At 43.6% G+C, this 17678-nt stretch overlaps 1 protein-coding gene across 1 annotated transcript; it reads left to right on the forward strand.

The window, feature by feature from the left end:
• Positions 1-1914: 1914 nt before the first annotated feature.
• On the forward strand, positions 1915-16234 carry RER1 (retention in endoplasmic reticulum sorting receptor 1). The gene is made up of 7 exons (XM_035118946.3): positions 1915-2020; positions 9840-9925; positions 10563-10667; positions 12146-12245; positions 13548-13626; positions 14558-14693; positions 15420-16234. Exons 2-7 carry the CDS (start codon positions 9845-9847, stop codon positions 15507-15509), a joined length of 591 nt encoding a protein of 196 aa, XP_034974837.1. The 5' UTR covers positions 1915-2020; positions 9840-9844; the 3' UTR covers positions 15510-16234.
• Positions 16235-17678: the final 1444 nt, after the last annotated feature.

Below are 17678 nucleotides of genomic sequence, written 5' to 3' on the forward strand. Positions count from 1 at the left end.
GCAAAGCCACTGGTTCACTGCAACAACTGTGTTTACACTGACCTTCAGGGCCACATTTGAGTATGGAGTTGAGGTTTGTGCCTGTTAGCACTAGTTAACAGATTGGTTATTTGTCAGAAGTCGGGGTTGTGTAGCACCATGCACGGTACAATTATATAGCTGAGAATTAGTAGCACATTGGGTTTTTTTATATCATCCCTCCCCACAGGGCAACAGCTTGCTTTGGTACAGAGCTGGGGGGCCCCCAGGTGAGAGAGGAAAGGAGCAACTGTGTGGCCTAATAGGTATGAGGACATAAAGCCATTAGTGCTTCAGAAATGGGGAGTCTCTCATCTGTGACTGCTTGGCAGTCATCTTATCTGTGTCGTAGGACTGTTGAGTGTGAGGACAGAGTCACACTATAGGCTTTTTGGTGTATAGTGGGGGTGGCAGACTTCATAGGTTTGCCTGCCTCTTGTGATATCATTGCCAAGCTCAGCATGAGGGTTCCTGAGGTGGGGGCAGCAGTGTTTGGATGCCAGCCGCCATGTTGAATGAAAATGGTGGACCAAAACATGACCCGATGGCACAATGGGTTGAAGCTCACAAATAGCTCTTAAAATATTGCTGTCTTTTCCCCCTATGAAGTTCTGGGCACTTCCTCTTAGTATATTTATGTATATTAACGATTTATGATGTGTCTCTGCTCATGCTCACGCTGGAAAAGGGGTATAACAGTGGGGGGGGGGGGAGAAATGGGGCAGAACAGGACACAACAGGGTGGAGTGGACTTATGTGCTCTTCACTGTTGCACGCAGGGGCCAGGAGCGGAACCGCCATGCAAAACAGTTGCTATGTGCATAGCGGTTAAGACCTAGAGGAGCTGAGGTGGATTCAGGTTATTTGGCACATTGAGCAAGGATAAAATCCCCCCACCCTCCCAAAAATAATTTCTTGCTTCCACAATAATTCCTTTTGGTGCTGTTGCTTTTTGTTTTCTCAGTAGGTACCTGTATAAATGTGTTTTCAGTGGGTTTTGTGGGGGTACTCAAGGGTACGCAGTACTGGCACCTCCCCATGTTAAAAGTGTGGCACTTACTGTAACTTTAGGGTGAGTACCAGCAACCCCCCCCACCAAAAAAAATTAAGCACTGGAATACCAGAAATTCCTAGTTGGCCTTGAAAGACTATCAGGCATTCCAGAATCACACAGAGATTTCCCATGTGTGAAACTAGAGCAATCCCAGGTGAAGAGGAATCTTTATTTGCATCAGGCACTACCCATAGCAATAAAATAAAATGTACAGAAGTGGTAAAAACTTCCAACTATAGAAAATACATTTGGGGGGTTTACATCAATAATCAAATAATAGATCTTATTCTAATTGGAAAAAAAAATCATTGTATTTTATTCTTCTTTTTTATTTTGTGCCCCCACCCCTCGGACTCCTGTGCGGGGTGGGGGAGGTCCAAAGCACTGCCCTACATCCTTTGCGGGTGGGAGACCAGGGTTCAAATCCCCAACTCAGCCACGAAGCTGTGACCTGGGGGGGGGGGTAGATTAATGAATCACTCACTCACTCTCAGCCTAGCCTCCCTCACGGGGTTGTTGTGTGACTAAAATGAGGAGGAGGAGGAGGAGGAGGGGAACTAAGTGCGCCACCTTGAGCTCGGAGGAGGAAAGGAAAGAATGAAACGAAGCGATGCGCGTTTCCTTGCTTTCGTCGTTAACGGGCTCCGGGAGGCTGCTGCGTCGCTTGTGCCTTTTCCCTAAGGAGTAAACACCACTGAACTCCGCGACTGCCAGGTGAGCAGGCACGAGCATCCCTGTGGCCGGCGCGGCCGACCTCCCACCCTCCGCCCCCGCCATCATCACCACCTCCTACTCCTCCTCTTCGCCCCGGTAGCGGAAGCTCTTCTGTCGGCTTCGCGCTGCCGCCATCTCGGCAGCAGGAGGCGGAGGAGGAGGGGTTGGCGCGGGCAGCGGCTCTGCCTGGTCAGGCGGGGCGGGAAGCGGAAGGAGGAATACCCGGCGCGGCCTGTAAGTTACCCCCGTGAGGCCCGAGGCCCCGCCGTTGCCCCGGCGATGAGGCCGGGGCCCTCCGTGAGAGGGCGGGAAGAGGACTCTCTAGGCCCCAGGCTGACGCGGGTGGAGGGGGGGGGAAGGGTTATCCTCCTTTCCTCCCACCCCCTTTCCAAAATAACGAAATTTCAGCCTTGAGGGTCCCCGCTATGGCGAGCTGGGAGAGGCGGCCCTTCTTGAGAAATCAAATCTTAAAAGCGGGGCTTTTCAGGCTGGTCTCGATAAGCTAGGGGCTGCACGAGGGAGGTCCTTGAGAAATAATAATACAGTAATTAATAATAAAAATAATGACGCATTTTTTGGCTCTGACAAACCGGGTAGTGGGTTGGGGGGCGGGGGAAGAGTTGTAATGTATTGTAAGGATTTTCAGCCTTGGGGTCTTGTCCATACCAAGAGGTTGAGGAAAATCCTTGCAAAATTACTACAAAGGGTGGTTTTGCTTTATGGGGAGCTGTGGGGCGTGGCTTAGGGGGGCCCTTGTGAAATCGTTATTATCATATAATAAATTCCCTAGTAAGTTGGGGAGTGACTTGGAGAAATAATCACAAAGTTATTATTAAGGGGGGGGATTTTTCAGCCTTGTGAGGGGTCTCCTCATGCCAAGTTGGGGACAGCAGGGCAGGTGGAGGATACTTGTCAAACTATTGTTGTTAATAAGAGGGACCCTTACATCACTGTTCCGTTACAAAACCATCTTGTGATGGGGGGGGGTGTTCTTTATTTGGTACCGTACATTGACACTTAATTCTTTTTCTTTCAATTGCTAGCCTCTCTTATTCCTCCTTCTCCCCCACTTTGCCATAGGGTCACCTTTCCTCATTAATCTACAGCCTCTGGTTTTACTTGTCAAATCTACTCTGTATATTTAGAGTACATGATTCCCCCCCACCCCAAAATTTTTTAAAATAAGGGTGCTGAGAATTGCAAGGGTAAATATTCAAAGTCATGTGCTTTAAATGTATGGTGTGGAATATGACTACATACTGCCACTCAAATGGTGATAATTATTTGGGGGCGGTTTATTCCTCTGTCTCTATAATAGCAACTGGGATATGTGTGCTTCAAATGCTAGTCTACTCTTGGCCATTGGGCTAAGGGTGATTATTTCCAATTGCACTATGTACAGTGGGATGAAGATAATCTGTTTCTGTCTTGTATGTGGAATAGAGGAGCGGGGACCCTGTTGCATGTTAAGTGTGGACAATTTAAACAAGGGGTACTGAAGCCTCCCATTTTGGGTACCTGAATTTTTAAGGTGGTGTTATTTTTCAAGTAGGCTGAGACTTCCTTGGTTTGATGAAGATGATTAAGGCCAACCTATCAGCCTGGAATTAATATTGTCCTGATGTTCAGTTGTAATCTTTTCCTCGTCCCCTGGAACAGGTTGATGAGACTACTGGGTGTGGACAGCGTATGACATACTGTCATTGAGCAATTTAGGACACACCCGGTTGTATTTTGTGGACCTTCCTTGCCTTTGAAAAGCTAGTCTGCATTCTCAGTGGATTCTTCTTTTGCAGTTGTACTCAAAATAACCCACATGGAGCGATAACTTGTCTATCTGGACCCAAATGAATCATGGAAAAGAGTGGCAGCCCCCAGTAATTCTCCTTTTCCAAGAAAAAGACCTCACCCTAGTGGGAATTCTCCTCGCAATCCCAGATATTGTTTCTGCTCCTCTCTCTCAACCCAGCTCAATATCATTCAAAGTGTGGACAAAATGTTGCCTTCGTAGGGTCCTCTACACCTTGGCCCACAATCACTGTTGCCACTGCAGCCCTCCTTCAAAGACTGTTCATGTGACTTCACGTCTGTGGCTAGATTGCTTGCAAGATTGCGTCCAGGATCATAAAGTGTAAGCAGGGAACTGTGAACAGAGTTCACTCTGAGAAAATAATTGGCAGCAAAGTGAATCTCTTGTGTTTGGTGGGGTGAGCATTTTGCACAATTGGTTTGCCATGGGGGCCCCAGGCTAGAAATGAGCAGATTTGCTGGTGCCATAATGGTTGTATGGGTTTGTTTTACGTGGCCAGAAGAGAGATAGTTAAGGGAAAGTGTAACTGCCATGCAGTTTGTTCATCCCCTGATGGCCCTCAAGCAAACAGCAATTATACCTGAACTCAAAGCTTAGCAGTAAATGTTCTTGGCTGGAAAAAGTACTGCAGTTCTGTAATGGTCTTCCATACTGTTTCTCCTTAACCTGCCTGCTTAAGGGGCAGTACAACCAGCCAGAGTAGTGGCATGGTACTTTTTCCACCTGAAACTCTCCATGTCCAACCAAGCTGCAAGGCATGTGACTGTTAGTTGGCCCATGTTCAGGAGATCTTGTTCTCATACATGTTTTATTTTACATTCTTTATTGAAATATATAAAAATTACATAATTACAAGTGCACAGGGTAAGATAAGACACAAAAAAGAAAATAAAAGAAATAGGACCCATGTAGAAAACAAAACAAAATTGTATACCAAAGTAAGTCCTTTGGAATTCAGTTTTGTATCAAAAATAAGGCCTTTGGAATTCAGTTTTTAATGTTTTTGGATTTTAACAAATTGTATATACATTTTTTTTGCTTGCTTGTGAATCGCTTTGCGTTTTTTAAAAAGTGGGAAGCAATATTATATCATTTAACTATTTATTTATTGGATTTCTTCTAAGCCCTGAACAATAATTGCCCCAGAGCAGAGTACAGCAATATAGAAATGCAATAGAAAAATCAGTTAAAGCAGTTTGCAGTCAGAAGAATACGGTAGGTCCTAATATATACCAAATCTATACAGTGGTACCTCGGGTTAAGAACTTAATTCGTTCTGGAGGTCAGTTCTTAACCTGAAACTGTTCTTAACCTGAGGTACCACTTTAGCTAATGGGGCCTCCCGCTACTGCCGCGCCACCACCACACAATTTCTGTTCTCATCCTGAAGCAAAGTTCTTAACCTGAGGTACTATTTCTGGGTTAGTGGAGTCTGTAAGCTTAAGCGTCTGTAACCTGAGGTACCACTGTATAATGTCAAAGCCTAGCGTAAAGAGGTGTGATGTCAGCATGCAGATGCTAGACACACCTCTGTTGGGAAGGAATTCCACTATTTGGGGGGTGCCACAGAGAGCATATTCAAATGTAATAAAGCTAAACCCTCTGAGGGTTACTTTGGCAGTAGACTCTATTGCGGTGTTCCTGTTCTCCCTGCTCCCCAATACTTTGGTTTTGTAACTACTGTGTGAAAGGTGCTGGCATCTGATCCTTGACGCCTGCCTGGAAAGAGAAACAGGCCTCTAGTGCTTTCAGCACTGTAGCCTTTGTAACACTTTTGGATTTATTCATTTTTAAAAACTCAGGGACAAAGTTATTACTGGGAGATACTGGTCTTCAGGCACCTTGGTCCCATGCCCGTCTGCTCAGAAGTAAATTCAGTTGAGTTAAATGTGGCTTAATCCTAGATCTGTTGGCATAGAGTTTCCCCCTTAATGGTTTTTCTCTGTACTTTTTTTCTTTTATGGCACTTGGGATTCTTGATACTTTGTTTCCCAGGCCATCCAGGTCTAATATCAGATAAGACCTTGGTTGCATCCACGCCATACATTTAAAGCACTCCTATACCACTTTAGTGGGACGCAGGTGGCACTGTGGGTTAAACCACAGAGCCTAGGGCTTGTCAATCAGAAGGTCGGCAGTTTGAATCCCCGTGACGGGGTGAGCTCCCGTTGCTCGGTCCCAGCTCCTGCCAACCTAGCAGTTTGAAAGCATGTCAAAGTGCAAGTAGATAAATAGGTACCGCTCCGGCAGGAAGGTAAACGGTGTTTCTGTGTGCTGCTCTGGTTCACCAGAAGCGGCTTAGTCATGCTGGCCACATGACCCGGAAGCGGTACGCCAGCTCCCTCAGCCAGTAAAGCAAGATGAGCACCGCAACCCCAGAGTCATCCGCGACTAGACCTTATACGCAGGAATATACAGTAAACGGTGTTTCCGTGCGCTGCTCTGGTTCGCCAGAAGCGGCTTTGTCATGCTGGCCACATCACCCAGAAGTTGCACGCTGTCTCCCTTGGCTAGTAAAGTGAGATGAGTGCCGCAACGTCAGAGTCGTCTGCGACTAAACCTAATGGTCAGGGTCCCTTTACTTTTACCTATACCACTTTAACAGTCCTGACTTCCCCCCAAAAGTCCTAGGAACTGTTGTTTGTTTAGTGTGCTGAGAGATGTTAGGAAACACCCCCCAAAGAGCTACAGTTCTCAGGATTCTTTGCAGGAAGCCATGACTGTTAAATTGGTGTAAGAGTGCTGTATTGATAGTATGAATGGGACCCTTATTATAATTAGTGTTTCCTCCAGAGACGATACACAGACATGTGAAACTACCTTATTACTGTACTGATCTACCCTGATGGAGTTCAAAGGTCTCAGGCAGAAGTCCCCCTCATTCCTGTTTTCCTAAGAATTTTTAAAGCGTATATGCCAAGGAGTGAAGTGGGGTTCGTGGGGATCATTTGCATACATATCATGTGCTTTACCATTGAGTAATGGTCTGCTAATAGGTGAGTTCCTTTTTCCATTCTGGAGATCAGTTGGAGTGATTTACAGACCACTTAGGGCTTACCTGCTGGACGAAAACAGTCCAGCTGCACTGTGTGTTGAAAGCTTATTATAGCTGACTGCACAGCGAAATCAGAGATAGGTATTTCCGTGACATTTAGTGGTCACGCCAGGTCTAGCCCACCCATAAAACAAGGTGAGGTGACTGCCTCAGGCAGCGGGATTCACCAGACCAGCAGATCTAGATGTCAGTCTTTCTTCCTACCTTGCTCCTGATGTAGATCTTCCCTCACCCATTCTTCCCTGGTGGGAAAGGAGGCCCCATTTTGGGATCCGCTCGAGGTGCCAAAGTGTCTTGGGTCGGTCTTGGGTCACATCCTGTAATAGTGAAGTCAGGTGGTAGGTATTGATATGGTTCGAACTAAAATGGGGGCCATTGAGAAATAAGGGAGACCCCTGATAAATACTAACTGAAAAGTTGGGTGTGGGGGAAGCAGAATACCCCATGTGAGTCCTTTGTTGCTTCCAGTTTCCTAGAGAAGATGGCTGAGTTGCCTATACCTTAAACAGGAGCACTTTTGCTAGGTGAGGATACACTGACATTTTGTTGTAGCACCCATTTGCAGTAGCGCCATGTACAGAGGAAATGTGGCCCTGAATATCATCAGGCCTTCAGGACAGTGTCTGACTTCTGAGTACCCAGAGTGGCACATGGCTGTGTGCTGTTGGAAACAAAGTGCTAGAGGACTAGATGGACCTTTGCTCTAATCCAGCAGGGCAATCCTTGCATCCCTCCATAGTCGTTTCCTGATTGCTTCATTCAGCATGCCATAGTACTAGAGATATGAGCTAACTTTTGCCTTCCACTAACTTCATCTAGGATGGAAAATGAATTTGACCACCCAACAAGGTGATTAGGCAGCTGCTACACCATGCAGCACCTGCCATTGAAACCAAGGTGGTTATGGGGAAGGTACCTTCTGTTTGTGGAATGCTCTCCCCAGGGAGGCTCGCCTGGTGCCTTTGTTACATATCTTTAATTCCTAGGCAAAAAATATTCTTCTTTTCCCAGGCCTTTGGCTACTTAAATAATCCATGGCCTTTTAAACTTGGGGTGTGGGGGTATTGTTTCAGTTTGTTATTATGGTATGCATTTTTGTGTTTTTATATTGTAAACCACCCTGTGATCTTTGGATGAAGGGTGGTATAAACATTTAATTAACAACCCCAATAATAACAGCTCTGTAGTCATAAGATCTGGGACCCACTTTTAACTCAGACATGAATTTCGGAACCCACTTCATAATTTTTTTACCATGTATTTTTATGGCGGCAATACTGTTGTTGTGACCCACCTTAGGTTAGGCTGCAACCCAGTAGTTGGTTCCGGAACCCATCAGTTGAAAACCAGTGTTCTGAGATGATGTCTGTGTGCTTGTGGAATTTTCTCCCCCAGGGAAGTTTCCTTGGCACCTCTTTAAGTGTCCTTTTTGACAGCAGACAAATGCCTTTGTAATATTTTCCTGGGCTTTTAGGCTCTCAGTTTAACCTCTGCTATACCCTTCTCCTTTCCCCCCTGCTTTATTTCATTTGCTATTTTACTGCGTATTTTATTCTTCTGCCTATAATGGTTTTAAAACACCCTGAAAATATTTTTGTTGAATGGTAGTGTCTAAATTCTATTAAAATCACGTAATACGCATATGACATGTTGAACAGCTGGGGTGGATTTATTTTTGGACATGTTGGTCAGCCCCTGCTCTGCCACACGGGTAGGGAAGCCCCAGTCTGCAAGCCAGATGTGCCTTAGGGGCACCCAACCTCTTCACACACCCCATAGCAATTAGATTTTTTTAAAAAGAAAAGCTTGTGTCTATCATTCAGGTTTTTTAAAAGCCTAATTGGGGTGGAGGGGCTTGGGAGTCATAGTTGCAACCTCTAAGTAATCCCCCCTCCATAGCATTTAAGCTTGGGAAACAGTCTCTCATTAGCTCTAAGACTAAGAGTGTATTATGATCCTGTGCAACTTGAAGTGTTTGTGAATTGCCTTGTTAATATGGTGAAATGATTAACTACTTGCTTATCTTTAGGCCAACCTCTCCCAACTCCTTCCTTGTGAGAGATGCTTTTTTCCTGGCATCTCTTCTTCTTACTTTTTCTGATCCCGTTTCCTCCTTCTGTAAGCACTTAATGCTGTGCCTGTATGCTCCTGCTCTGTAGCTCTGGGAGTAGAATTACTTGCACTCTTGCTTAGAGGAGCATAGCCCCGCCTCCTGTAGAAATGGCCAACCAGGAAGTTGTACCAAGTAATCCTTTTGATGATGTGGCACAGCAGCTACTGTGGAGATACTTAGAATTGCACAAAGTGTTGTTCCCCCTTCTGTCATAAATCAAGAGAACCGATGGGTCTGCATTTTGCTCACATGCTTACACTGTGCCACAAAATTGTGCTGAGTTGTGAATAGGAGTTGAAGGCCAGGCAAATATTTCAGATTTGGGTATCTTTCCTCCCCTTTTCAGTGAAAGTGGAACTCTGCATTTGAAATGGACCACAGAGCCACAGTGTTTTTATTTTGCATTTTTATGCTGTGAACTGCCCTGAGATCTTCAGATAAACGGTGGTACACAAATTTAACTAATAATAATAATAATAATAATAATAATAATAATAATAATAGAAAGGGGTTAAACAAATTCAGGTGTAGTGTAGTGGGAGACGAGGACCTTGGGAGACCAGGGTTCAAATCCTCACTTAGCCATCAAACTCAGTGGGTGACCTTGGGCCAGTCACAGTCTATCTCAGTCTAACCTACCGCACAGGGTTGTTGTGAGGATGAAAATGTGGAGGAACGTAAGAAAATCCTAGATTGCACTAGCCCATCTAGTCCAGCGGCCTGTTCTCGCAGTGCCTGTCGGAAACCGGCAAGCAGGACCTAAGAGCACTCTCCCCTCCTGTGGCTTCCAGCAGCTGGTATTCAGAAATATTTCTGCCTCCAACCATGGAGGCAGAGCTTAGCCATCGTGACTTGTAGCTATTGATAGCCTTTTCCTCCATGAATTTGTCCAGTCCTCTTTTTAAGTCAACCAAGTAGGTGATCATCCATCACTGTCCTTTCTGGGAGCAAACTCCATAGTTTAATAACTATACGCTGCATGAAGAAGTACTTCCTTTTATCTGTCCTGAATCTTCGTACAAGAGTATTATGCCAAAGCTCAGTTACATTAATGTTCTTGCTTTTGTTTCCACAGCAACAATGTCAGAAGGGGACAGTACTGGCGAGTCCATTCATGGCAAATCTTCAGTGGTCTTTAGATTTTTCACAAGACTTGGACAGGTTAGTTTCACACCAGGGGCTAAGAGATGCATAAATAAAATCAAAGGAGTTATCACTCAGGGTAGTTTAAAGCTGCAACTTACAGAAAGGAACTGCAGCCAGGCCTTTCACCTTCCACTTGCCCATAGGAGTGGTGGAAGAGGCATCATGTATCTGGGGAACTCTTGACTGGGAGCACTCAAATTGCACTGTGCACATTAAAGATTGCACTCACCATGCAGTCAGTCCTGCAGATAGTTCTCTATTTTTGAGTCCTGTTGAACTCAATGAGACGACCATGTGTGAAACGTTTGCCCCCCTTCAACATTGGTAGGCTAGAGATCCCATCATCCCTGACCATTGACAATGCTGATGGGAGCTGGAGCCCAAAAAATCCAGTGTACACTGTACTGTAATAAATAATAATAATAATAATAATAATAAATAATACCCTGCCCATCTGGTTGCGTTCCCAACAGAATATGAAAAACATGATAAAACATCAAACATTAAAAACTTCCCTAAACAGTATACAGGATTGCTGCTGTAATTGTTAGCTATACAATGCTGTTGTAATAGCTTGCAGTCTTTTGACAGGTGATGATATGCTGTTATTATTAGCAACTTGATGAATATCTTAATACTGCATTTTTTCTAGATTTATCAGTCCTGGTTAGACAAATCTACTCCTTATACTGCAGTGCGATGGGTCGCAACGCTGGGTTTAAGTTTTCTCTACATGATAAGAGTTTATCTACTGCAGGTAAGAGGACTGAGCACCACTTGCTGATCCTACTGCATGTGTGTGGAGTCACTGTTTGTTGTTTGATGGAAGCAACCGTTTTAACTTCCATTACATGCCTTTAACAGGAGATACTGAATTACATGTGATATGCAAGATAATTGCACAAATGAAATGTCACAGAACTAATATGAGTAGCATTGAAAAATATTTGATTCAGAAGATAATAGTAATGATTATTGAAGCAGTATCTTACCTTGATAAATAATGAACATAATAAACCTCCTGTAGTTTTGTGTAAGGAAAGAATGGTAATCTGAAAGCACTTCTGTGATTCTGTTTTTGTGTCTGTTTGGGTATAACAAGTGTTAAGGGTCGTCTTCAGGGCTGGAGAACCAGTGGCTTTCCAGATGTTGCTGGATTGCAGTTCCCATCATCTTTCAGCATTGACCACTTTAACGAGGGTTGATGGGAGGTGGAGTTCAACAACATCTGGAGGACCAGATTACTGCAACAGTATATGCACCTGGGAGCAAGTGCCATCAAACTCAGTGGGTAAATTTACACCAGTAGATTGTTCCATTGTTATCTGTATTTATGCCAATTGAAAAATCACCTTATGAGCTGGAACCTTGGAATCATTTCAGAGTATTTTGAGAAGCTGGACTCCTAGCACCCTCCACCCCACCTTCTGATTACTTATTTTAGCAGTGTCCTTGTTTGCCTGCTTGCCCCTGTTTAGATTAAAGCCTCTAAGCTGCAGGAAAAAATAAATTCATCTGACTGTAACAAGTGGAGGAACAAGCACCATAGGAGAATAGCAGATTTCTGCTTGGATTGCTTTTGAGCACCTCTATTTTAGCCTTAAGATGCATCTGCATTGGGAAATCTTCAGGCTCGGGGTGTTCTTGTTCATTACATTTGTTCCCCACACACTTGCATCTTTATTTGCTCCTACTTTATTAAGATCTCTGCCACCCCCCTAAATATCCTGCTTCTCTTTTATCTCTCCTTATTTCCCTTTTGCTCTCATGCTGTTTGCCTCTTAGTATGCTTTATTCCTTGCTTCTAGTTGATTTAGGTTCCCTATCCCTGACCTAAATCAAACAGCAGCTTCAAACATCTTTGATCATTGGTCATGTTTACTGGGTGTGGTGGGAACAGGATCAGGGGGATGGACAGACAGGTTCCCCAATCCTCGCTTGTTCTGGATCTGATTTACATTATTCATTTACTATGTATTGCTGTGCCCTACCATTTCAAACTAGCCAACGCGGTGCCCCCCAGATTTTTTTGGACTACAGCCCTCATCATGCTGGCTGGGGCTGATAAGGGTTATAGTTGACAATATTTGAGGAGCACTGTTGACTACCCCCAACATCCCCCTCATATAGTGAAGTACTGCAGATTGTGGGCAAGCAGTTTTGGGTAGGTAGGTGTGTTTCTGTACTTAGAGCCATGTCCTCATTTGACATTTTCTTCTTCCTTCCCCTTCCTAGGGTTGGTACATCGTGACATATGCCTTGGGCATCTACCACCTAAACCTTTTCATAGCTTTCTTGTCGCCAAAGGTAGATCCCTCTCTAATGGAGGACTCAGGTATAAAGAATATCACTAGCCCCCCTTTTCTTTTGCATGGGTGTTGGTTGTTGCATGAACTTATTATATATCAGGTGTGGGGAAGCCTTTTCAGCCTGAGGACCACATGTCAGTGCTGGGCAGGGCCATAGGCAAAAGTGGGGAAAGCAACAAATGCCTATTTCACCTTTTCCATAACAGGCTAGTTTCTGTACACACTCGCATAGCATTATTTATGCTCCATCCAAGCAGGAATGAAGCACCAGAAGGCTTCAAGGACACATACCAGTCTGGCAAAAACACAAGGCAGGCAGGGTGTGTGTGCAAACCAAGACTGGTGAGTGATGTAGCTTGGGGGGGGGGGAGTCCTGAGAATCAGATAGAGAGGCTTGGAGGTTTCTGCTTGTCCACTATGAGAAAAGGATGCTAAACCTGATATGTGCATCATGTGTAAACACAAAAACCTAGAAGATATTGGGGACTTAGGCACAGCTTAGTATGTTTTAAGTTGCACCTGCTATCTATGGGTACAAAGAGTGCTGGACTTCAGTGTGGAGTGCCAACCACTTCTCAACTTGATTGAGTGGTCAAGACTCCCAATTATCCCCACAGAAAACAGTGTATTTTGTAGTGTTTTAACATTGTATGTTTGCTTGTGGACCTGTGTGGATTTTCATAGCAAGAACAACTGACTCCTGTAAGGTTTGAATGTACGAGTTCAAGCAGTGCTAGTCACATCCTGTGGATTGCACGGCACATAGCTGAATATGACATCTTCTAGGAGTTGAGTGATTTCGTTTTTAGATCCTTGGATAAACATATAAATGATGTATTAGAAATGCTGGCAGAGTTTTGATAGAGCCAGACTTAGAATTCCTGATTTTGTATTACTTCCTTCGCTTCCCTGTGGATTAAAAGACCTCCCCTCCAATTGAGACTGGAATGACATTGCTTTCACGTTTCATACTTTGTGGAGATCTGTGCTGCAATTTCTCTTTCACGTAACAGCCCTTTGATCACCTGTTAATAATTTTTTGTTTCCTTGTAACTTTAATGGGTGAATTGTCTCTAGCACAGTCATTCATACCTGCTCTAAGTATGGTAGTAGTAACAGAGGGAGCCTCCTTATATCAGATAAGGCTGTACATTGAGCTCAGTATTGTCTAACCTGATTGGTAGCGCCTGTCCAAGGTCTCTGGGCAGAGGCCTCTCCAAGCATCTGCTACTGACCTTTGTTAATTGGGGATGCCAAGGGTTGAACCTGCAAGAGTTAAATGTAGAATAAAGCAGTTCCTAAGACTTTGCATTTCCTCCTCTTTTCAGATGAGGGTCCTTCATTACCTACAAAACAAAACGAGGAGTTTCGACCCTTCATTCGAAGGCTGCCAGAATTCAAATTCTGGTGAGTACGTTTTAATAGCAATGCAAAGGGATTCAAGTCCCTGACCCTTCGTATTTCCTGTTCTATGGCCTCTCATAGGCATGCCTTCTCTTTTGCCTCAAGCTTGTGCCTCCTTCCTTACAGTGCACACCTAACAGTCGCCCAGTTGCCACCTCCCCCAAATCTCTGGCCTTCTAGTGCCATTTCAGTATTAGCCACCTCTTCCACATGATAGGTATGCTTGATTTGAAAGCTCAACTCAGGCATCACAAGTCCAAATATCCATCAGTATTGCACTGAGCCTTAGACTTAATCGTAACATAAATCATGGAAGGAGAGAGGAAAAGGGGAGGAGGAAAAGAAGCAAACTCGGGTAACTAAACCTAGGTTTCAAAGGTCTCGGAAACCAGCTGAAATGGAAACAGTTCAGCTAGCCTGATGAAATGGTTACTGCTAGGTGACAGCTACAAGGGTCCAAAGACAGCTGGTCTCCCTGCAGACATGATAGAATCTTCTATTCTGCCTCTTAAGGCATAAGAGAACCTTCTGCTGTGTGGTGCAGGATAGCAATGCTGAGGAAGAGGTGAAAATAGTCTTTTATGACAGGAATGTTGCTGTGGGCTTGGTCTTCCTTCTCACTCCTCTCCTAGGCAAGTTTCTCCCTCAGCTTCATAGTTTTCTAGAACCATTATTTGCTGTGGATCAGCAAAGTATCATTAGAGCCTTGATTTCCAAGGATGATCAGAAGCTTCTTTTTGCAGACTATGATCCAGAGGTTAGCACTAACCATGAGTTACAGATTCAGGTGTCATAGAAAACTGTGGTCGGGGAAAACCAGGAAGTGGAGGGGAGAATGCTGGAGATCAGGAATGGTATGTGAATTGGGCATTAATGTCCTTAAAAGAATTTTAGTACACAGTCAACCTAACTGCAGCTATCTTTTCCTTCCAAGGCACTCCGCTACTAAAGGCATCCTTGTTGCAATGACATGTACATTCTTTGAGGCTTTCAACGTTCCAGTTTTTTGGCCAATTCTTGTGATGTACTTCATTATGCTTTTCTGCATCACAATGAAAAGGCAAATCAAGGTAAGAATCTAACCAAATTGTTCTTTTTTCCAGGTTGTGGATTCTCAATATAAGAGAGAGGGATTGCCCCAACATAATGGCAATATCACTGGCTATGTTGTAGCTCAAAAATTGCTAGTGGTGGTGGTTTTTTTTTTAAAGACCCCCTTAGTTGGAGTAGAGTTTGAGGCTTTGTCTAACACAGATGAGGGTAGTCTGGGGGCTGTTTCCAATGTGACCTCCCTCCAAAACCATCATTTTTAAAAAAGGAAAAAAAAGACGACTGCTCCTATGGGTCCCCTGCTGTGATACTTGAACTCAAAAAACATTTTAGTGGACAACTAGCTTAAAAGAAAATGCTAATTGTTCCCATAGGCTCCCCCTATTGATAGTGATGCCCCCCAAAGGCCTTATTTTTTAAAAAAAATAAGTGGGTTGTATCTAATTAAGTATTACTAGGAGTCGATCCATTGAAATTAATGAACCTAAGTTAGTCATGTCCATTAGCTTCAATGAATCTACTTTAGGTAGGACTGGTATTGGTACAACCCACTGTTCTTTGGCCACACCCACTTTGATATGTGGCCCACAAAGGGTTGTACATGGCCCTCAGTTCCTCCAAAAAAGATAGCCACTGCTGTTCAAATACATGAGCACATTCAGGTGTTTGAGGCGGAGTGGGCAGAGGGAGGGGAGTGCCGTGGGTGTGCTCTAAAAGCCTGTGTTTTTCTTTCCCTTTTGTTGCAGCATATGATAAAATATCGATATATACCCTTCACACACGGCAAGAGGAAATACAAAGGGAAGGAAGATGTGGGGAAGACCTTTGCTAGCTAGAAATTATACTGAGCCTGCTGACCAACTCCCTTCATTACAATTAAAAGTCCAGTTTTGAGCCATTGTAATGATGCCTCTTTCCTTCATACCAAGTCATCAGTAATAAGAGGGTGGTGACTAAGAAGTTGCATTTCTCCCTGCCCCCCTGCAGTTTATTGAGCGTCAAGACTCCCCCGCCCCTAGCAAGAGAATATCAGCCATATCATCTTGTTATTCTTTGGATATAAGTTGTTAAGTCCAAGGGCTGCTTCTGCTCCCCCCCTTTCTTTTGTTGCACAACAGGAGTCATCCCATGTTCTCAAAACATCTCATAGGAAGTACACACAACTGGTTCCTGCTCCTTGGAAGTGCAGGATTTGAGTGGCAATTTCACAAGTTTCTGGTACACATTTAGCGGAGAGTAATAATAGAAGGTAGAACATTCATTTCAAGCCCCCTCCTTACAAAAGTATAGCCTAGTGTGGAACAGGGGAGTTTCCACAACTGTATTTATTTATTTTTGGGTCCTTTGTGTTGATCTAGTCCAGAATGCATCCTGGTACACTGCTGAAATGCTTTGTGCATCTACAGAGGAAGATGAGACACAGGGATAATGTTTTCTGCTTTGTAATGTCCCAGGTTTTGACTAACAGGCTGTTTACAGGACCTCTGGTGATATTACTTAAGAGGTAAACTTGTGAACTTTGAAATAAGCCTACCCCGAGTTGTTCCCCCCCCCCCCAAAAGTGGAAAAGGAATTAATTGATTTAGCTTTTATGGTGGAAAGGCTGATTTCTTTCTGGCTCTTTCATAATGGCTCACTATTATTCTTAACAATCATGTTTTTGGGGGGCAGGGTTTGCTGGAGGCCTGGAATTAAATATATATATAAATTATGTGGAGAGTATTTTGACACATTTTATTTGATACTTAAAAAAAAACTTTAAGTTTGCTTCATGTAGCCCTCTCCAAGGTACATCTGTGGTACATCATGTAGCCCTCTCCAAGGTACATCTACACCGGCCATGGCAGACCAAGACTTTGTGGGTTTTAACACAGCTTTTAATTTTCTATGGAGAAAAATATAGAAATAAATGATCTGCATGTAAAACTTTTTCAATGTGATACAGCTATAAACAATTTTATTAAGTGACTTTTTAAAATTCCAAACTTTATTAAAAGACAGTGTCCCTTTCTTGGGTTCAGTAGTCTTTATAACAACCAACGTAAGGTACTAAATGTTAACATTTCTTCCTTTTTCTCTAAACATTATGTTGTATCCAAAGTACTATGTACCGTGTTTCTCCAAAAATAAGACACTGTCTTATATTTATTTTTCCTCAAAAAAAACACACAGTGGCTTATTTTCAGAGGATGTCTTTTTATTATTATTAAGTATGATACAGTTTAACCACAAGGTTAAACTGCCTATCGGTATGGCTTATTTTCGGGGTATGTCTTATTTTCGGAGAAACACGGTAGAACAGAACCTTGAAAATAATGGGGGTGAGTAACTTAGGTCTACTGATTTCAGTGGGTCTACTCAGAGTAGCATCAACATTGGATGCAACCCATTCTATTTAAATATTTTTGAGTGTATTTGAACTCTAGCTGTTCAAAAAACAGTCATTTGCATTGCTGTGCAAACCACAGCTACTCATGATGCAGTCTAAAAGGAAATTTTCACTTTGTATTGGGCGGAATTGTGATAAGTGTAAAATATCCTGTGCCATGTGAATTGGATCGCCCCACTTTCAGCAGTATGGGAAAAAATCAGTGTTGCCCCCACATCCACACCCCTATGTTCTTAGAAGTCAGTCATAGGGGAATCTGTTTGCATTTCTAAACAATACTATGAAACATATTGGACAAGGGACCAGAGGTATTGCAGAAGAAAATTGCAATGAATAATCCTTATCCTTAGCACTGTGCATAGAAGCAAGTTCCAGTGATATCAATTGGGCTGCTAATAAAATGGTATGGAGCTGGGGCAATAGCTAGAAAAGTAGGCTAAGTAAATTTGCCAGAGGTAAATTCATGCTCTCTTCTGTATCAGGCCTCAGCTGCATTACTCTAGGACTAAAACACCGCAATGTAGAAGGGCAGACACATACCCTCCCCTACGCAGAAATGTGTTCACGCCAGCTCTTGCTGTTGGCTGCAGGTGGTGCAGCTTCTACTGTATATTCC

This window comes from Zootoca vivipara, chromosome 6 (assembly GCF_965207765.1).
Source record: "Zootoca vivipara chromosome 6, rZooViv2.hap1.1, whole genome shotgun sequence".
In the NCBI taxonomy this organism is placed as follows: Eukaryota; Metazoa; Chordata; class Lepidosauria; order Squamata; family Lacertidae; genus Zootoca; species Zootoca vivipara.

What these genes read in the sequence shown, in the direction of transcription:
- RER1 (XM_035118946.3), top strand. Translation starts at nt 9,845, where the DNA reads ATGTCAGAAGGGGACAGTACTGGCGAGTCCATTCATGGCAAATCTTCA. An exon ending in CTCTCTAATGGAGGACTCAG is followed by an intron (nt 12,246 to 13,547) that starts GTATAAAGAATA and finishes TCCTCTTTTCAG; the next exon opens with ATGAGGGTCCTTCATTACCT. An exon ending in CTGCCAGAATTCAAATTCTG is followed by an intron (nt 13,627 to 14,557) that starts GTGAGTACGTTT and finishes TTTCCTTCCAAG; the next exon opens with GCACTCCGCTACTAAAGGCA.